This window comes from Poecile atricapillus, chromosome 1, assembly GCF_030490865.1.
Source record: "Poecile atricapillus isolate bPoeAtr1 chromosome 1, bPoeAtr1.hap1, whole genome shotgun sequence".
In the NCBI taxonomy this organism is placed as follows: Eukaryota; Metazoa; Chordata; class Aves; order Passeriformes; family Paridae; genus Poecile; species Poecile atricapillus.
In genome coordinates this window covers 39,917,825-39,936,893 of record NC_081249.1, presented here as the reverse complement: position 1 = coordinate 39,936,893, position 19,069 = coordinate 39,917,825, and the positions used below count along the sequence as shown (strand labels likewise).

Below are 19,069 nucleotides of genomic sequence, written 5' to 3'. Positions count from 1 at the left end.
TTATATGCAAGCCAAATACAAGTTTATGATGACCAGGTAGTATATTGTATTAAATACTTTAACTCTGGTTTTCTTCCAGTGGTCGGACTCAGAAGCAAGTTCTTGACTATGTTAAGGAAGGAGGGCACAAAAAAGTGCAGTTTGAAAGGTGAGAGGAAATAAATTTATTATCCCAATATGTTATAATCTAAGAAAAGTCATGATTTCCAGTTAGTTATAGCCTGAGATCTTGGCTTCTGTCCAAGGAAAAAATTCCTTCTCTACTGGTTTGACAGTTTATCACATGTGTAATATCCGGGGAATGTTTTGGCAGATATTTCATAACTTAGAGTTCAATTAAAATCAGTAGTCTTCAATCTGTTTTTCAGCAGTAAACATCCTTACATCACAGGTAAGTTTCTCCCAATTTGATTTGCACCTTCTTTGCTGGGATGTGGTTAATGTATGTGAACAGACATATTCAGCTCAGAATAAAACTGGAAGTAAGAAAAAGTTCAGCCAAGCTCAAGAGAGAGGTCTCCAGGGATACTGGAAGTCTTCTAGCATGCTAGAGCCAGCTCTGTCTGAACTCATCATGCTCATGGTGAGCTGAAAGTAATGGCCAAAATGCCACAAAGACCATGACAATAGTTCATTGCTTATGATTCATGCTTACCTGATGGACCATTTTTGCTTCAGTGCTTTTCCCTTTTCTTACAGTAGTATGTTTGCAACACATAACACATTAAAATTTTACAGAAAGGAGGAATGTTAATCTGTTTTGGAGCAAAATTTTATGAAAGCTGTTATTCAAAGGTTTTGTTTTAAAAGAGGCATATCTCTTGATTCCTGTTTGTAGAAAAAAAAAAAACCTGAAACAGCTCTTTATGTGATTTTCCTTTTATCTCCAGGAAACACAGCAAGATTCATTCCATCAGGAGTCTGACTGCACAGCCTTCAGAACAGCATACAGAGGTGCCAAAACAAGTCAGTGATGTTGATGAAACCCTGGAAATGAAATCCTTTTAAACATTCCTTGTTAGATTACCCTCCACTGATTGCTGTTTTGAAACCCTAGGAGCATAGTTTTCTGCTCACTTACCATTTAACTGGGAGCTAAGGAGCCCTGGGTGTCATAAGCTTTAGGTTCTGCTGTGTGAAACAGCACTGCTTACAGACAACCAGACAAATATGAACAGTGAGCTTGTCTGAGCTGTACTAATGACCATCTGAAAAATTGCAACGCTCAGTGTTGCTGCCAGGGTCCGTGGTTGTAGCTGGCTATTGCATCTGGGGAAAGTGTAATTACTTTTCTTTGCTGAGAGATCTTGGTTGCCTGTTTCAAGGTGTTAGGTTAGTATTAACCGGGGAGGAGAGCAATTATTTCCTCAGAAAAATTGCACTTCTGGCCTTCTGAGCTGTTATCTCTGATAGATACCGCATATATTTATCTTATGCTGACAGCTGCTATGTGCCAGGAGTTCACAAGTCCAATAGTGGTGAGGCTGCAGTAGCTGCAAGCTCCCAGGTCCAGCTGGCATTTAGGCTGAGCATGTATTCACTATAGGCACACACATGAAAGCACACATAAAGTACATGAACACACAGCCACACATGTAAATGCAGAAAACAGCACCCCCACAGGCACAGACAGTACCAGTGGCCTCACCCTCTTCCAACTCTTTGGCTCTTGTTTCTCCAGTTGCTGGCATCCCAAACATAAGGGCTGATGGCTCTCCTGGGCCAGCCTTCAGAGGAGACAGGTCAGGAAGCTTCATTTTCCTGACTCAGTTGTTGTGGTTTCTCCACTTGCCAGTGTTTTCTGTGCTCATCTGTGTCTGTGGAGATGAACCTCTGATCACATAACCTTGTGTTAGGTAGAGCTTAAAATGTCATGAGCAAGCTACTAGGTTAATGCATTTAAGAATGCTACCTAAACCTTTGCCTTCCATGCCTCACTTCCTTTTGATATTCACAGGCTCTCTCCTTTCTGCAAATTTAGGAGCTTAAGAGAATTTTGTTGTAGACGGAGCCCATTTCAAATAGCTTGTAGCATTTTAATGTTGCTGAGACAAGCTCAGGTAGATGGAAGCATGGCTGCTGGGCAGATGTGTGCAGAAAAGCCAGCCTATGAACCAGTGGCAGGTGTGCTCCAGGGAGTGAGTGTAGGGTGCTCAAAAGCCCACACATGACTTTTTAAGTGTATCTAGGCTGTGCAGAATTTCTCTTACGTTTTTATCTTTTCCTGCAACTTCTCAGAGTAGTGTGAACAGGTTGATGCTTTTAGAGTGTTAGTGGCTGCCTTAGAGCATGGAAACACCTCAAATACCCCTTCTTACATTATCACTGCATAGTCTGCCTTCTCTTCCCTTGTTTAGCCTCTGTTTTTTTCCTGTTCTTCAAGATCAGAAGCCACTTTTTTAAAATTCTAATTAGTTTTGGGGCTTGGGTTACCTCTTTTTTTTTCCAAGAGACTCCTGTATTGCTGCAGATGCAAATTTCTGGCATGTAATTACATGCAGCCTTTTCCTTCTGGCTCCCATCCCTCCCAAACCTCTCCCCTCCCACCCTCCCTCTCCTTTTGTCTTTCCCTTGTCTCCCCCTTGCCTTCCCTCTATTATCTTTCCAGAGTGCTAGAGCCTATGGAGACAGCAATGATGCTGCAGCAGTGCAGAGCTGCCGGCAAGGGAAGGAGGTGAAATCTTCAGCAGAAGACACTGGACAGCACAAGAGCCCTTCCTTGAAGAAGAGCCCAAAGGAAGGCAGAAAGATGGATGGAGCAGTGGTCTCAACAGTGGAGGAAGAAGAGCCTGCTAAGGACAGGATGCAGCAGAACAGACCTCAATCACAGCAGCCAAGCACAGGTCCAGCTTCCAGGGCTGCTCATGGCAGCAGCACCTCCATTCCTTTCATTGACTGCAGTGATGTAGATAGCGAGTATGATCTCCTCAGAGGACAAATAACCCGGTCATATTCCCAAACAAATGACAATTATGAGGGTGATTTGACCAGTGGTGCCTATATTCACTACAGAGATGAAAATCGCAATAGAGCTAGATATAGGGATTCCTCAGCTTCTCTAAAGTCTTCCCAGTATCTCTCTGAAGAGTACCTAGATGATAACACAGCTAATATCTCCTTCTACACTGGGGGAAGCCCCAGGATGCCAAGGCATAGCTCTCTGGTTGATGAAATGTTTAGAGGGCCAGGAAGCCGCAGTCCGCTGGCCACTCCATTGCCTCCCAGTAGCAAGGAGTCAAGCCCCAAGATGAGCCTGAGTAGAACTGGCTCTCAGGGTTATGTCTCAGAAAATGGGCATGACTGCAGGGCGAAGACTGGGGAGGAGGACAGCCATGCCACTAACTGCCATGGGTATTGCAGATATTCTCCAGGTTCTCAGCGGCCTCTTGCGCAGAAAACCCATAATCTCTGCAATAAGTCAGTTACAGATCCATTTATCCTAAGCCAGATATCCTCAACCCCTGGGCAGGAGTATAAATCGGAGAGATACTGCAAAGGAGGTGGGATGGCTAAGATGTCTTCTCCAGAAGGTAAAATGTTGGCCAATGGCATGCCAGCAGGGGCACAGCCCAAGCAGAGCCCGGTGATGCAGTCGCTGCGTGCCAGTGGCATGATGGATCACATGGCTGCAATCCAGATGATGGAGGGCTCCACCAGCAGCGGGACGGAATCTAGTGATTCCGACTCAGAGGTCATTAATCCCTTCACTCACCCCCTGGTGTTTGGAAACCCCGTTGTGCTGAGCTCCTCTCCCATGCCTAGAAATAAGTACTCCTTTGGAAGCCTGCAGCTTGATGAGGAGGTAGAGGAGGATGTGTCTGTTGGCCTGAGTGATGAAGATGGTGTGCAGGTCTTCAGCTGCTAGGCAGCAGCGTGTATGAGACCAGGGGATATTGTGATTGCTCACTGGAGTGGTTGCATCTCCTGGGGCTCATGATGACTGGCTGGTAATAATTTCAGTGCACAGGCTATTTCACACATTATCGTTGTACAGACCAGCCAGAGGGAGAAGGATGCTGGAATACAATAGTAAGTCTCAGTGATGCTTAACAGTTTGCATCTCCTCTGAAAGGCAGGAAGAGAGGAAAATTATTACTGATTTAGGTACGTCTGTAAGACTTTATACACTCACCCCTTCTTTGTGTGAAGTTTTGTTTTAGGTATATGTTGTAGCTGCTTTGATATTTGACTAGTTATTTTGACAAACAAACAATCAAATCAAGTAGGTACATTGTGCTCTTTTGTATGTCTATTACAATCTTCTTCTCTCCCATATAAGGAGAGCAACTTACGAGTGCCTCAACAGAGTTAGGAGAAAAAAAAATAAACTTGCGGCCAAATGCAGGCAGCTTGATATTCAAGACCACAACTTGTTGAAATCTTGAAATATGCTGGAAATTTTTTTCATAGCAAGAATGTGTCTGGTCTACTCTTCTTCATAACTCATTTTATAATCTGATGAACTGAGGGTACAAATCAGGCATGTATAAAATGATAGTGTTGTCAAGAAAAATGACAGTATTGTCTTTTTCTTCAGTGGGTTCAACAGGCTGATTTGGTGATGGAGATTTTGAAACTCCAAACTCTTTCTTGGGCAAGAAAAAGAACAGGATGCAAGATACAGTTCAAGTGAAAAAAACTTTGATCAAAACAGCTCTAATGAAGAGTGGTATGAGTATTACTTGCAAGGCAATCCTTTCTATCCTTTATCAGTTTAATATAGAGATATATTGCAAGAAATTTTTTAATCGCTTGTACTTTCAGTGAAATTATTATAGAGACATCAGAGTTCTGTGGTGGGTGGCTTGGAGATGGTGGCTGTTTTATTTTTTGCTTTTATCACAAAAAACCTTTGTCTGCGCAGGATCCAATTACTCTGCCATAGGCTGCTTTTTAGTAGTGCCACCTCAGAAATTTTTCATCCCCTGACAAGAGAATGACAGGAGCAACCATGTTCCAGGGTGATTGTCTTCTGCTCTATCCATAGAGTGGATATGGGCAGAAGGACAAAGATACTAATTCTGTGTATACTTCCTTTTCACAGTCTAAAAGTATTGAGAATTAAGGTATCCTAATAAAATCTGATGTTAGTTCCTCCAAGTTAAGTAAGAAAATCCAGATGAAAGGTCCTCTGTATGGAAAGTGACCTACAGTTACTAGAGCTGGGAGACAAGATGTTCTTTTTATAATTGGCCTTATTTTTGACTTTTATATTTTTTTCTTGTGGAAGAATGGAAATAAGTCCCAGAATTTTAACTGATGAACAGCAGCATTGACTGAACTGCAGGTCACTCCCAGTGATCTGCATCATGCAGTTCATGCATGCAGCAATGATGAATCTGTTCACATAAGTACTGATGAAAAAGTGGCAGGACTTTGTAAATTTAGACATTGTAAAATTTTCAAGATTGTTTTTACAAAAATGATAAAATAAGAAGTCTTTTTAATTTTTCTAATGCCTTGGTCTATGCATACTTTAACAGAGTTTAATCTGAGTGAAGGATATTTAAAAATATACCTACAGTAGTTAGGCATGTGTTGTTATATACTTTACTGTTTTGAAAGTAAACTATGTCTTTGTGTAAATATAAGTATTAACTCTCTCATCTCCTTTAGCCTGTTGGTTTTCTTAAATATTAGATCCCTCATTCTTGAAAAGAACAATTTAAAGCATCTCTTTAGATACTGGTATTTTGGGGACAGGGAATACTCTCATTTATTCCTATAGTTAAAAGCATGAGTCTGCAAACAGTGAGATTGATAATTAGGGAAAAACTTGCTTGTATATGATTCTAAAAGAGGATGGTTTGTGTTTTGGATTTAGAATAGCTGTAAAATAATTGCCTTGAAGTTCACAATATATGAGATGAAATATAAGTAGTTGAAGCTCTCAGCAGATAGTGTGAGCATGGGGAAATGGGTGCATGACTCTCCTTTTGATTTATTTTTTATTGCCTGTGCAGCAAATGTACCAGTAGGTATAAAGTAAAGTAATAGCAGTTTGGACAGACGAATTAATTGCTTCATTAGCCAGTAAAATTAGAGTTCAAGTAATGGATTTTCAACAAGAAGATTTGCAGTCATTTCTGCTACTTAAGAAAAGTGAATAGATTTTACATTCTTTGGATTTAAGTGAATATTAAATTTTATAAGTAGTGTTTGCTATTTTGCATCCTTTCAGATACTGTTTCCAGGCCAGATTCTTCTCTCATATGCCTACAAAGATATTGAATTCCTAACTTTTTAGGAATAGACCCACCGGGTCTAGCTGGAGTTAGCCTAGTTGCTAATAAAGTATCTCAACAGCTTTTCTTTTCCTACTTCAATATTATCCTCACAAATACAATATGAGGAGTTCTCTGTCTTCTGACATTTTTTCAGCTTTGAATGTTAAAGTAGTTGTTGTTTTAACACATGGAATTCTTTCAGTTAAAAGAAGTAAGGTTTATAAATTACATAGGAAATAATTTAATTTAGGATTAATTACTTCTGAAGCATTCTAATGCCACTGAAGCTCCATTTAATATCAGCAGACAAGGTTGTAATTAAAACAGTCTGTGGGCCAAATTCCTCCACCAGACATGTGGTTCATGTCTGAGCCCTTGCCAAGAATGGTGAAGTGAGACAGGAGTTTTAAACTGACATTTTCAAACAGGATCAGGCCCCTTAGAATTCATCTGGGAATTTGCTTCTGTGGGACAGTCCAAATGACCTTGCAGAAAAGAGCAGAAACCTTCAGGGCAAGACTGCAGATGAGATGAGATGAAGGAATTACTGTCCTGGCTCGCAAAGTGCTCATGGTAAGAGGAGCTTGTCAATTCTAGTTCATTGCTGTGAACATTTATTAATCTGAATACAGTGGACAACAGCAGTGATGTAAGCATACCTGTGTCTCAGGTATAGTTACAATTGCCTTTGTCTCAAGGCAGTTACAGACAGGGTAACTAACAGATTCTCCCACCAATTCCAGTGGATTGTGGAATGTGGCTGATGGTACTTTTGATTCACTGTTCTAAAACTTTTATTGACAATAATGAACTTTCAGTTCCATACTCAACAAGTGCCCAGATATCCTTAGGCAGTTGGTACCAATGAGGCAGCTGAATCCCAGAGAGACTGAGCAGCTATGTGTGGTCCTGAATCATCCATCTCCTTTCTTTCCAGAGGATGTGGAAGAAGCCTGGGTTGATGCAGCAGCTCTGTCCATGTAGTTGGGTAAATATGGAGACAAGTTGCAAAAGCAGTTAGGGGTTTGTCCATATTAACTTGCAGATCTAGGTAATCTCCGGATAAAAGGATTTATTCATTCTTTGAATAAATCCCTCTGATTCATTCTTTGCTATTCCGACTACTTGACCACATTTATCCATCTTCTACAATGGCAGTAGAAAGGTCATGTCAGACAATTTTAAGTTTCCTCCTGCTCAGCAGCAGCAGCTCAAACTTTTGATGTTCTCTGGGGATCTTCTAGATTTTTTTTTTTTTTCATGGCAGCCTTTCCTAGAATCTAGTTTTCCTCAGTGGCCCAGGATATTAAATTTATCAATAAACAGATGAAAGAAAGATGGAGAGTGGCAAGTTGTTGTAGGAGCTGAGAACTACATAGGATATTCCAGGTATGGAGGTTTGAATAATTGGTATCTAAATGGCCTAGACTGCACTGTTTACAGTTTAGGTCCATATCCCCTAGCAAACATACTCCTTGTGCATGACAGAGAGGAGTGTTCTCTGAAGATGATTTACACCAAGTGCTGCCATTTTACCCTTGGCTCATAGCCTGCCTAACAGGTACCATCCCACTAACCATTGCAGTGAACACTAAATAAAAATTATAGCAAAGGAAAACTGGAATTTTTCCCGTAGGTGAAAAATGTCAACATGTGACTGAAAGCTTTTAGGTTTGCTATATTCACGTTTACTTTATGTGAGCTGTACAGAACTGAATTATAGGTAGATAAGCATAAAGAAAGAATTGCATGTCAATACTTTGAAAATTCATATCGGTCTATTCGTGTTCTTCAAGATTAAAGGTCATGCAAAGCTAGAAAGAACTTTCTCCACAGAGCAGCATTGGCAATGTTGAACGTAATCATTAGAACCCAGTAAAGAGTGAAAAAACATGGTTTGTGAATTAGTTCACTAAATGGGGCTAGTATTACTAGACCAGACTGCTTCGGGACCTGTATTTTCTCCCCTGAATATTTGTAGGACAGGCTTTTTTTGGCAGTGAGGCTTTTATTAGTTGAAGCAGCTCTGTTCATTCTGAAGCAAGAGCATTCATTCTAGAAGTTCCTGTTCTGACCTCTCTGTCTGTACATGCAAGTATTTGGTGTTGACCAGAGAAAGTAAAATAGAAGATCAATGAGACAGATCTAAAAGCTGTTTATAGGCCCTCTTTTTCTTCACTGAGAAGCAGAGATGTTTTAAATTCTGCCTTCTTCAGTCCCACGATAAGCAAACAAATACAGTCTCTGTAATCACTAGGAGTTTCTTCTGAGGAGATCCAGGAAAACTCCAAGAAAAGAGAAGAATAGAAAACATCTTAAGCACACAAAAAATATCTAGTCCTATTTATTTGCAGTTCCCTTTGGCATAATGTGATTTCCACTCTTTTTCTGAGAATTTAAAGTCCCAGTAGTTATAGGGTACTCAGAGAGCAAGAATTACGTTGATCAGTTGAACTGGTAATGCAGACCAAGCTTTGATTTTGGTAAAACCAATGATCCAGATTTCATCAGTATGATCTACGTGCAATTAGCATGAACTGTGGCTATTTCTGGAACAGTTCTTTAACAGAAAAAAAGGATGCCTGACCTAAAAATTCTGTCAAATTCCATGTTTGTTAACTAATCTCATTTGTCTTAATGAGCTGTTAGGCTGCTGTCAGAGGTGACTTTAGAATGAGATTTTAATTGCTGCAATTTAACTTCTAATGCTGAAAAACAAGTTACCAATCCAAGTTTTTCCTGGCTTCCACACGTGTTTGAGGAAGTTTGGTGTCACAGCCTTGTGCACTGAACTGTGGATCACTGGAGAATCCCTGTCACTCAGCAGCACCGTTGTCACCAGCTGAAAAGAGCAGTGAATGTGAAGGAAAAAGGTTCTCTGTTCAAGCATATAATAAGGTGAAGTAAGCCAAAATCCCATTTAGTCTTCCAATAATGCTTCTGTCTCTCTCTGTGAATAGTGTAGTTTCCTATGGCAGCTTCTCTATACTTTAGCTCATCTCTTTCCTCTTCATTTACGGGATCAATCCTCTTCTCCATGAAAAATAAGAGAAACTCTAAATATACGAGAGAAATTGAATCTCCTGGAACAATTTTTAATATGTAGGCCTTTCTTTTGTTAGCTGCTGTCAGACACAAGGGGTAGAAGAGTCCTTTTCTCAGAAATCCAGCTGCTTGTTGGTGTCTCCTGCTTGGTGGTGATGGCTATGGGTCTTCTGATGGTAAGTGGCAGATGCACAGTGCTGGCATCACGAGGACCCAGGGCTCAGACTGGTGTGTAACTTCTCACAAATGTGAGCAGCAGCGCACTCTGGTTTCAGCCAAGCTACGTTAGGAAAAATTTCTGCCCGTACTGTCAGGTTCTAGAAAGGGAGGAGATTTAAATCCTAGGAAACTGACATTAGCAAAAATCTTTCCTCTTCTGTTTCAGTAGTTTCTATAGTTACTGAAGTGCGCCTAGACAAAGATACATATCTTAGTTACTTATTTGTAAGGGAAATAATTGTTGTGCAACATGTGCATCCTGAGCAAAGGTATCTTCTGTGTTCCTCCCTATGGTTAGGCTGTGTTGTGCCATTGATATTTTTTAATACAGAATTTCTACTTAAAAATCAAAGGCGTCATATGAACAAAAATCCTAGTTTGGGTGACATGTAGCAGTTTTACATAGTGTTTTGTCTTTTGTTCTAATTCTGTGTTCTATAAAGAGCATGTAGAATAAGCTTGGTTTATGTTATTTGTTATTAAAAGCAGTGAGCACTTTCTTTTAAATGTTACGAGGTCTGGAAAGCCTGTGTGCCTGGCTGAGCTATGAATTCACAGGCATGTTTTTCACAATTATGTGTGTAAATAATGGTGGTGTTATTTCAGTAAAGGGAGTAAAGACCTTAGGATCAAAAATTTGCATTACATAGCTTGCTCAAGAACGGTTAGAGTTTTAAGATGTAATTTTCATTTTGGGGGGGTAAAGTTTTGGCTCCTGAGAACCATAAAAATCTGCAGTTCACACTGATAAAAATCAAGTCTAAAGGCAGTAATGATACAGCTGTCACTGACTGAGCATGGAAGGTTGAAGAAAAATGAATGCTTTCTGATTCGAGAGCTTTCAAGCTTGTTAAAATTAGATTAGATACTTTCTTTAAAATGCTGCAAATCTTGTTTTGAGAAGAGAACAGGCTTTTGTCTTTGATGGTTTTCAGCAAGATCAGAGGCAGTTCTTTCTGTTTAGTTCAGAGAATGCTAGAGCTCGTGCCTGTTGCTTTTCCATGAGGCACTTAAAAATATTTGATTAGCTGAATCCTTATATTTCCCTTTTCCTGCTAAAAAAATCACCTGGGCCCACTAACAAAAGTTCGTAGGCTTGACAGTTTTTCACTTACCCAGCCCTTTCTGATTTCTGTGTGTGCACATGCATAGATTTTTTTAAAATAAATCTCAATAGTAAAAATTAATTTTTAAATTTGGCAATGCTGGGGACTTCATTCTCATTTTTGTCATTTGTTTAATACCTTTTAAAGAGAAACATTTTTTTGTTTCATTGTATGCACTGTTTTGTCAGCATGTACCTCTCTGGGAGAAAAAGCCTTTTAAATGTTCTGTCTATCCTCAAAGCATGGTATATCTTCTGTTCCTTGCATTGTTTGGAGCACTGTCTCAATGTCCTTTTACTGCAGAAATGCTTATTTTGTATTGGGAGTACCTAAATTCCTCCTATTACAGTGATCCTGCCTCACGGAGCACTCCTCACCTCAGAATTAATGAAAAGCCTCACTGGGTTGTGACTCTCAGGTTGAGAAACCACACCATGCTGAGGAGCAAAAGGGAAGAGGGAAGCGAGGGGAGAAGGTCTCATTTTCCAGGGCGTTTGGGCTCCATTGAACACAGTCAGAGTGCCCTTCATTTCCTAATGAAGGCTGCACCCAGCAGTCAAGGCTGTCAGCCGTGGCTCCTAAGCAGGATCACTGCAGTCCTGGGGAGGTGTCTTGTTGGAATGGACAGTAGCTGTGGAATAAGCTTACATGGGGGCTGAAGGTTTCCAATTCTATTGTAGCACTGTGTCATGTTGGTTTAAAGGCAAACAAAGGCAAACTAACCCTAACCCTGGGTACAACAGGAAAACCTTCCATAGGTTGCTCTATTTCTGTCTGGAGAGATCAAGGCTAGACAAAGGACTGATGCCCAGTGACCTTGTATTCTCCCCAGACTGTAATGCTCACTCTTTGTTCTTAAGATGTGAGTAGACCCTGATGTAGGCCAACAGCAGTTACTGTCTGATTTCACACTCACCGCTGTCTAATACTGCAGTACACCAATAAAGCATGGACCTTCACCAGCTGGAGAGGTTGCTGGCTACTAAACCAACACCAAGCTTGATGAGACTATAAGCATGTCAAGCCATTTAACTGTGTATGCATGGAATTAATTTTTTTATTATTATTTTTAGTTTCACTTGTACCTGAAGGCTTTTACTCATTCTAACTGGTATTTTGCTGTAAAACTGTCACTGGTTTAATTGTTCTGTCCAATTGCTGGCTGATGCTTTGTCCTAAATATGAGGAAATTGGTTCATTGAGAAAGGTGCACCATTTTCCCAAATTCTGTTCACTGCCATGGGCATGCATTTTGAAGTTGTGAAGTCAAAGTGAACATTTTTTCCTGTCAAGTTCCTCTTCAAGCCAGGCAGAGTTAGTGGTTATATGTGACTTTGGATTTCTTCACAAGTTTGTTTTTAATTCCTGTTCCTCCTCAAAATCTTTGGTACTGCTTTCAGGGATGTTTGTACATGAATTTATGGCTGTTGTGTAACTACTTTTCAAACTAAAAAACTGTATCCACTGCTCCAGCTTGGTTCATGTAATGGGGAAGAGAAGTGCAGCCTGATGAACTGGTTCCCCTCCAGCTTTTGCAGAAGTCAGTGGGATTTTTTTCTTACATTGAGGGAGAACAGAGCAGAGTCTCCATCCCATAACTCTTCAGCAGCATGACTGTGCCTGGTTCACAGCTGGGGAGAGAAGGGATGGACACCGTTATTAAAATCTTCTCCAATCTAAGGTACTTAAGTGATTGGTGAAGTGCATATGAAAACTCCTGCTGCTTCATCTGGTGCTATCTCTCCCCCATGCCATTTTGTACTATGCATCTTCTCTGACCAAAACGTTTAGATACACGTTAGAGCTATGCAACCACTGTGAAAATGGAAAATTTTCACTGCCACAGCAGTGGCAGCTTTCTTGTTAAAGAGTCTTCATAAGTGATGTGCTCAGTAATGCCAAGGAGAAAGGGGAAACAACTTGGGTTTCACCTGCCAGACTGGAGTTTAGAAAACACTGTTCTGACGTTAAAGTTGAGTGACTGGGATATGGATGTCACAAGCCTCTGCTGACTGCAGAGGAGGCCGTGGAGCAGAAGTAAGAGAGAATGAGCCCTGCAACATTCCAGGTATTGAGAAAGGTGCTTTTCTGGCTCTTAACATGTTTTTAATTTAAAATAACAATAATAATAATAATCATCATAATAATAATAGATGAAGAGAACTCTTGAGAAGAGTAGAACTCTTAAGAGTTGATTTGATGAGATCTTAAGCGGTTCATGAAGTTTTTCAGCAGAATTTCAGTCACCTTTAATAGTGGTTGATGTTTTCTGTCAGTTTCCATAATCAAGTCACTTTCACTTCTTGGTATTCCACAGAAAAGGAGCATTCCCATGAGCATCTTAACACTGCTGTACTCTACCTCTCTGTTAACAGTGTGTATGAATGGGAACTGTTCTTTCTGAAGCAGATGCAGAACACTAAATGGCCTGAGTTTGTTCTTCTGCAGTTTCAGGAGAAAAGGAATGGAGAAGAAGTATTTTCAGGATACACTGAGTCCCATTGGTCTCCCTCACAAAGAGCAGAGCTCCCCTGTGTTAGGTTAGTTTCTAACCAGGGATTTCAAGTCATCTTATGCTGCCCATGTAGTCAACAAAGAGGCAGCAGGCAGTTGAGGTCACCTATGATGTGAATTGACCTCTGGGAGAAGCTTCATCATCTGGAAAGTACTGATTTTAACTGGTTTTCCTTTGATGTGAGCCATGTTTAAAGCAGTATCACTCAGCCCAGCACTCCACAGGCACCACCCTCAGCCCCTGTGGGTTCACAGCTGTATGTGACGGGAGCCAAGAGTAGCGCAGGTACATTCGGTGGGGTGGATCACATCTGGCAGCTGACGGCAGAGCCCAGCCTGTCCCTCTCTGGCAGGGCACCCACAGCTTGCCAGCACTCTGTGCCTTCCTACCAGCAAATTGCAGCAAGCAACTGATGTGTATTTTGACAAAGGTATAGCTATTAAGTATTTGATTCTAGCTGCTGGCTTCTTTTTGTGTCGCACATGGAATACGTATGTTGGTGGGGAGCGATTTGAGACACGTGTAAAAATAGGAAGATAACCCATACTTTCATGTCCTGTGGCCATGTAAAATGCCATTGTCATTTCACAGACTTTTTATTTTTTCCCCCAAGTTAGATTTCAGTCAAGTTTTGCTTCTTTTGTCACCTTCCCTACTGCAGCACTTTTCTCTGGTGTTAGGAGAGCAGACTGGTGCAGTGGAACTAAGAGCCACTCCAGGTATTTTGGCATTGATGGGCCAATCTGGCATGCCATGGTAAAGTGCATTCTCACTGTTTGCCACTGTCATCAACCAGTGTTCGTTTCTCTTCTTAAACACATGCTTAGGAAATAATTGAAGCACATGTGTAATAATTCTTAGCCACTCCTCCAAGGATGTAATTTTAGTGTATATTTAAATAATCCTCAGATAAACATTCTTTTGTACTTTCTCTTGTTTTGTGTGTATACAGCTGACGCCATTAAATTTGAAAGATGGCCCAATTCTGAATCTAAATAAAAATCACTTGAAGTACGAGCAAAGACAATTCCATGTTACCAGCTGCAAACCATTTAGGCCTCCAGTGTGCAGTACCATTTGCTATCTGGCAAATGACATGCTAATAATTGCCTGTCAATCCATGAATCCTTCAGGGTGAACTGTAAGGGATTTCAGTACCTTGTAAATAGGATTGGTCTTCTCCCTTCTGCTTCTGTTTATATTCTCCAGTATGTAGTTTTTGAGTAGAGCCTGTGTGAATATACTGTTCTGTGGCAGGAGATCGGATGAAACACTTTGTTAATTCAGGTTATTTATTCCTCACCTCTGTGCAAAAGATAAAGTTGCTTTGCAGCACTGCCATGACCCATCATCATGACACATGACCTGATTGGAGATGGGGGAGGGAAGAGCCTCCATTTTAATTTCTTTATGGCTTACTTTCTCACACCAAAACAAACTTGTTTCCCACATTTCCCAGAGCAGCATCCAGTGTGTTGATATCTTATGGCTGTGTTGGTTGTAATTAAGCCCCAGAATGTCACCTGTAATGTAAGAGCATTTTGAGGCTTTTTTAAAATGCAGCCACTTTCTTATAGCTAGTTTCAATTTTCATTTGTTCAGTGTATTGGCAGGTGGGGTCTGACTGAGCTCTTGCTTGTAGGTTTGGTTTGGTCACTGCTCATGCCCACATTGGTACCAAAAGGGAGGATGCAGCATTTCCACTTGCTGCAGAATAACTTGAAGATGTCAGTGATGTATTGACAGGCAAAGTCTTTCATCAGTCGCGTGTATACGCAGTGCTGTGAGCCACCAGGCACATTTTTTGTTCCCATAATGATTTTCCCAGGTTAATGTCTTCCAACTGTAAGATAGGGCGTCTTTCTAATTCATCTAATTCTGTCCTTTTGGTATTCTGTCTGTAGTTTGAAATACTTGAGTTGTACTGATAAAAGTTACAGTACATCAGAACTTAGATTTAGGATTATAGATAGGTAGGTAGATATGTCAATATATCTATATCTATCACAGATAGGTGCTATTTTACTTCTAGACTACAATGCTGTGAACTTCTCACAGAGGTGCAAATCATTTATTCGCTGTCGTATGACAGGCATAGTGCCAGAATTTCTTTGTTTCCACATTTGAAGTGATAACACTTTTCTTATGTCTTTTGTAATGTAGTTAAGTACTTTTAACCTTACAACCTTGCTATTAATCTGTTTCACTATTTCTCAATGATGAATTCCATTTCTTTGGAAAATACTGTATACAGTTGTGTGCTAGTGTCAATAAAATTGACATTTGTGTAACAAGCTGTGGCATTTTCTCAAATTTCACTGAATTTTGATTTAGTGTGAAACTGTTGGTAAATCCTTTCTTGCTAGCTGTAATAATACAGACCTTTATTTCAGACAAATACTGCTTTGACTTTGATTTATAGTAGGCTACATAACTGTCATGATTACGTAAACTGATAACTGTGCTGTTTTCTCCTTCTCTTTTCAAAGGAATGATTTATAAACGTGAACTGGTCTGGAACTGGAAAATATTAATGTTCTAGCAATAAATCTTGAGTTCTTCCAGAAAATAAATAGGTTTTACTACTGGCCTAATTATATTTATTTTATATTATATTGACCGGACTATCTCAGCTGTGTTTTTATAGCAACAGGAACATTTACCTATCATAATTTAGGGAGGACATAATCACATGATAGTAAATTGTATTTGACCCTAATTATACACAGCGATGTATGTGTTTTACATTTAATCTTAGCCTGTTAGCTGTGGTAGTCAAGAGCTTGTCACATTTTTTTGGTTGGATTTTAATGTATGATGCCAAAATGGCACAGACTGTAAATGTTCTTCCACATGACAGATTCTTCTTCTAAAACAGGTTTAGATTTTCAGATGTATGGAGGAGGGGATAACTGGGAGAACACTGGACATTTTTGGCAAACTTTCTTTCTATGCAGTCATTAATTTGGCTGCCTCCCAGCAGACAAAATGCTAATTTCAGTAATTTAATGTAGTGTATATGAATCCATGGAAGTGTAATTAATTGTCGAATTCTTCAATATTTTTAATCCAAAATGAAATGGGACTTTTTATCTGTGAAAATCTGAAATTGTCATGCTTTGTGCATTAAAAGTATTGCTTTTCTTATGTAAATGTAATGCTAGCATTTCCATCCCAAACAATCAGAGGAGCATGGAAAGACTTACCAGGTATAATATACATACTCGTGTCGTGTGTAGAAATTGGGGAACTAGTAGTTTTCTCCCTTCATGTTAGATCTGACTGATCTTAGCAGCAACACTGCTGTAGAAAGTTATCCTTTTTCTCTAGACTTCAGCTAGTTAAATTTGTACTAACTTGTGTCCTGTAGTTCCCTATGAAGTACTGATTTGAGTGTTTGAAGCTCTGCTTTGCTGGAAAGAATGGCACTCCTGGAACGATTCCTGTATTGTTGTATTTATTCTTTTCTATAGAGTGGATTACCATGATGAAATTCTTTTACATTAAGTTGATGTTTAGAATCACAGAATGGCCTGGGTTGGAAGGGACCTTAAAGACCCCCTATCTCCAACCCCCCTGCCGTGGGCAGGAGTACCTTTCACTAGACCAGGTTTTTCAGAGCTCCATCTAGCCTGGTCTTGAGCACTGCCAGGGATGGGACAGCCCCAGCTTCCCTGAGCAACCTGTTCTAGTGCCTCACCACTCTCATGGTAAAGAACTGCAGCTCAGTCATCTGTGCCCTTCCCTACAGAGATAGTAATTTCAGCCAGTTTTATCACTAAAACACACTTAACCAGTCCCACTGTGAATGCAAGTGGATGCAGTTCCTCTGGCTTCAAGGCCATTTGGGCTAGTTTGAGGACCCTGATGGCTGTGTCTTGTAGCATAATTTCACATGCTGCAATTTAAGATTATAACTTCTTGTGGTACTTTCCTGAGAAAGTGTGTCCTAATTGATTTCTCTTTTATCATTTTTCTTAGCAGGTTCTTTGACTGGCAGCCCTCACCTTTCAGAGCTTTCCATCAATTCCCAAGGAGGACCATCAGTGGCAAATATGACTTTATCTCCAAACTTGAGCCCTGATGCCAAGCAGTCATCTCCCTTGGTCAGCCCTTTGCTGAATGACCCGTCATGCATCAGGGCTGATGATGAGGAAGAGGTCAAAAGAAAGGTAAGGCAAATGAAGTTGGCCTTGTCTTTCCTCTCTGAAGTGTTGTGATAAATCTGGGTCATTCCTGTTGGTTGCAACCTCAGGAGCTTGTTTGGATGGGGTCTCCTATAAATCCAAGTTGCTTTTAAGAAGGAGTGGAGTTTGTAATTTGTTGTAACAAAGCAGTCAGTGCCATTGTCTTACTGGAGTGAAAATTTCCAGGCGACAGAAAGAAAAGGAACAGTGTTGAGCCTGTTGTGGGAGTATCCAACCCAGGCTCTCCTGTCTGTCTCTGCTGGGAGCACCACTGGGAGCATCTGGTTGTGGGAGTAGAAAATGCTCTGTTTGAGCCACAGCCTGCAGCGTTCAGCTGGGAGTGTTTGGCTCAGACCCAATGTTGCAGCAAAACCGTAAGGCAGCATCGCATCCCAAACTGCTTTCTGAAGAGAAAGTGTTTGTCTGAGCCAGGTTCTGGGTGCCTGCTGGCTCATCCCTCCTCTGCTGCTGGGTGAGAGGAGCTTCCTTTTGTCCTCTGTGGTCGGTTTTTTTTCTCCTCAGCTTGGCGCATCTCAGGAGGGAGAAAGAAAGTCTGATGGCTTTGCTGGAAAGTGGGAGTCTGTGTAAGGAAGATCTCCTTTCCCACTGTGCATAGTTAGCAAGATGTGTGAAAGAAATTTGAGAAGAAAATCTGAGAATCAGTTAATAGAGTTAGGACTCTCTGTGCCAGTCCAAGATAAAGCAGCCAGTGACTGTGTGCACCAGCTGATGTTGGTTCCTATGGGGGTGCATTCTGACTAGGAAACAGACTCCCTTTGCAGGGCATTCACAGTGTTTCCACTGCATCATTTGTCTTCAGGGAGGAAACAAAGGAAAATATCTATGGATGGTTTTTTCTTAATTTTTCCTTCCTGAGCAGCAAAGAGGAAGATCAGCTGGGTTCCTCTGGCTCTTCAGAATTAAGAAATTCTGAATCTGTAGCCTAATCTAAAATCCTTCCCCTCTCCCACTGTTAGGTTGTCCAGCCAAGAAAATCTTACAGGTTTGAATTTTTTTGGAAGTATTTTTCCTGTGGATTACCATCCTGATGATGGAACTTACAATAATCAGACACAAATTCTTGTCATTTTGACAGTGATTCAAATGATCATTTAGCCTGCAAAGGATTTCTTCATAAACTTCGCAATATGTCCTGCTCCAGAAATAAACTGAAAGGAGTATCAGCACCCCAAAGCAATAGAAATTGTCTTGGCAGAAAAAGAAGTCTCTCAAACACCCATAGAAAGTTCCTGTTCTCTCATGTTTGCAAGGAAGGGTTGTTTTTAGGGCTTCAGGGCTTAGGAACATTCAAGCGTGAGTCACAGCATAACCACAAGCAAGGGTCACTGGTTTGTAACTCTCTCTGTGATTTATTATCTACAATTCTTTTCTCCATAAAAGCAGAGGAAAACCTAATGTGCTTGCAATTTACAGAGGTTCCCAACTGAGAAAGCTTACTTCATTGCTAAAGAAGTGGCGACTACGGAGCGAACATACCTGAAGGACCTTGAAGTCATCACATCGGTATGTTTGCTTGAGCATTACTCACAGAGCATGTGAAGCTCTCCTCAGTGGTGGCATTTCATCTGCTCCATTTAACATCCTAGCTCTTCCGTGCTGCTTTTATAGTCTGCACTGTAGATATTCTTTGCTGTGCACAGGAGTTCTCCTCCAGGGAGGAAATAATGCAAAAATCAGAGAGTAGAGGTTTGCTCTGTGGTTAGTAACGTGTGCTAGGAAGCTGTATCAGGTTGAGGAACTTGGGACACA

General features: G+C 40.7%; 1 protein-coding gene across 8 annotated transcripts in view; it reads left to right on the top strand.

The window, feature by feature from the left end:
• FARP1 (FERM, ARH/RhoGEF and pleckstrin domain protein 1) overlaps nt 1–19,069 on the top strand; it is a 200,000-nt gene that overhangs the window by 151,757 nt on the left and 29,174 nt on the right. For 5 of the 8 annotated variants that reach the window (XR_009277886.1, XM_058841851.1, XM_058841843.1 and 2 more), the window contains exons 11-15: nt 80–148; nt 891–966; nt 2,609–2,843; nt 17,094–17,284; nt 18,734–18,823. Coding sequence is in view for 7 of the 8 variants with exons in the window: in XM_058841851.1 (XP_058697834.1) it covers nt 80–148; nt 891–966; nt 2,609–2,843; nt 17,094–17,284; nt 18,734–18,823 (661 nt within the window). In the remaining variant the exon portion in view is untranslated. The remainder of the gene's footprint in view (nt 1–79; nt 149–890; nt 967–2,608; nt 2,844–17,093; nt 17,285–18,733; nt 18,824–19,069) is intronic. The other 3 variants (XM_058841834.1, XM_058841825.1, XM_058841818.1) reach the window with 3 other exon arrangements.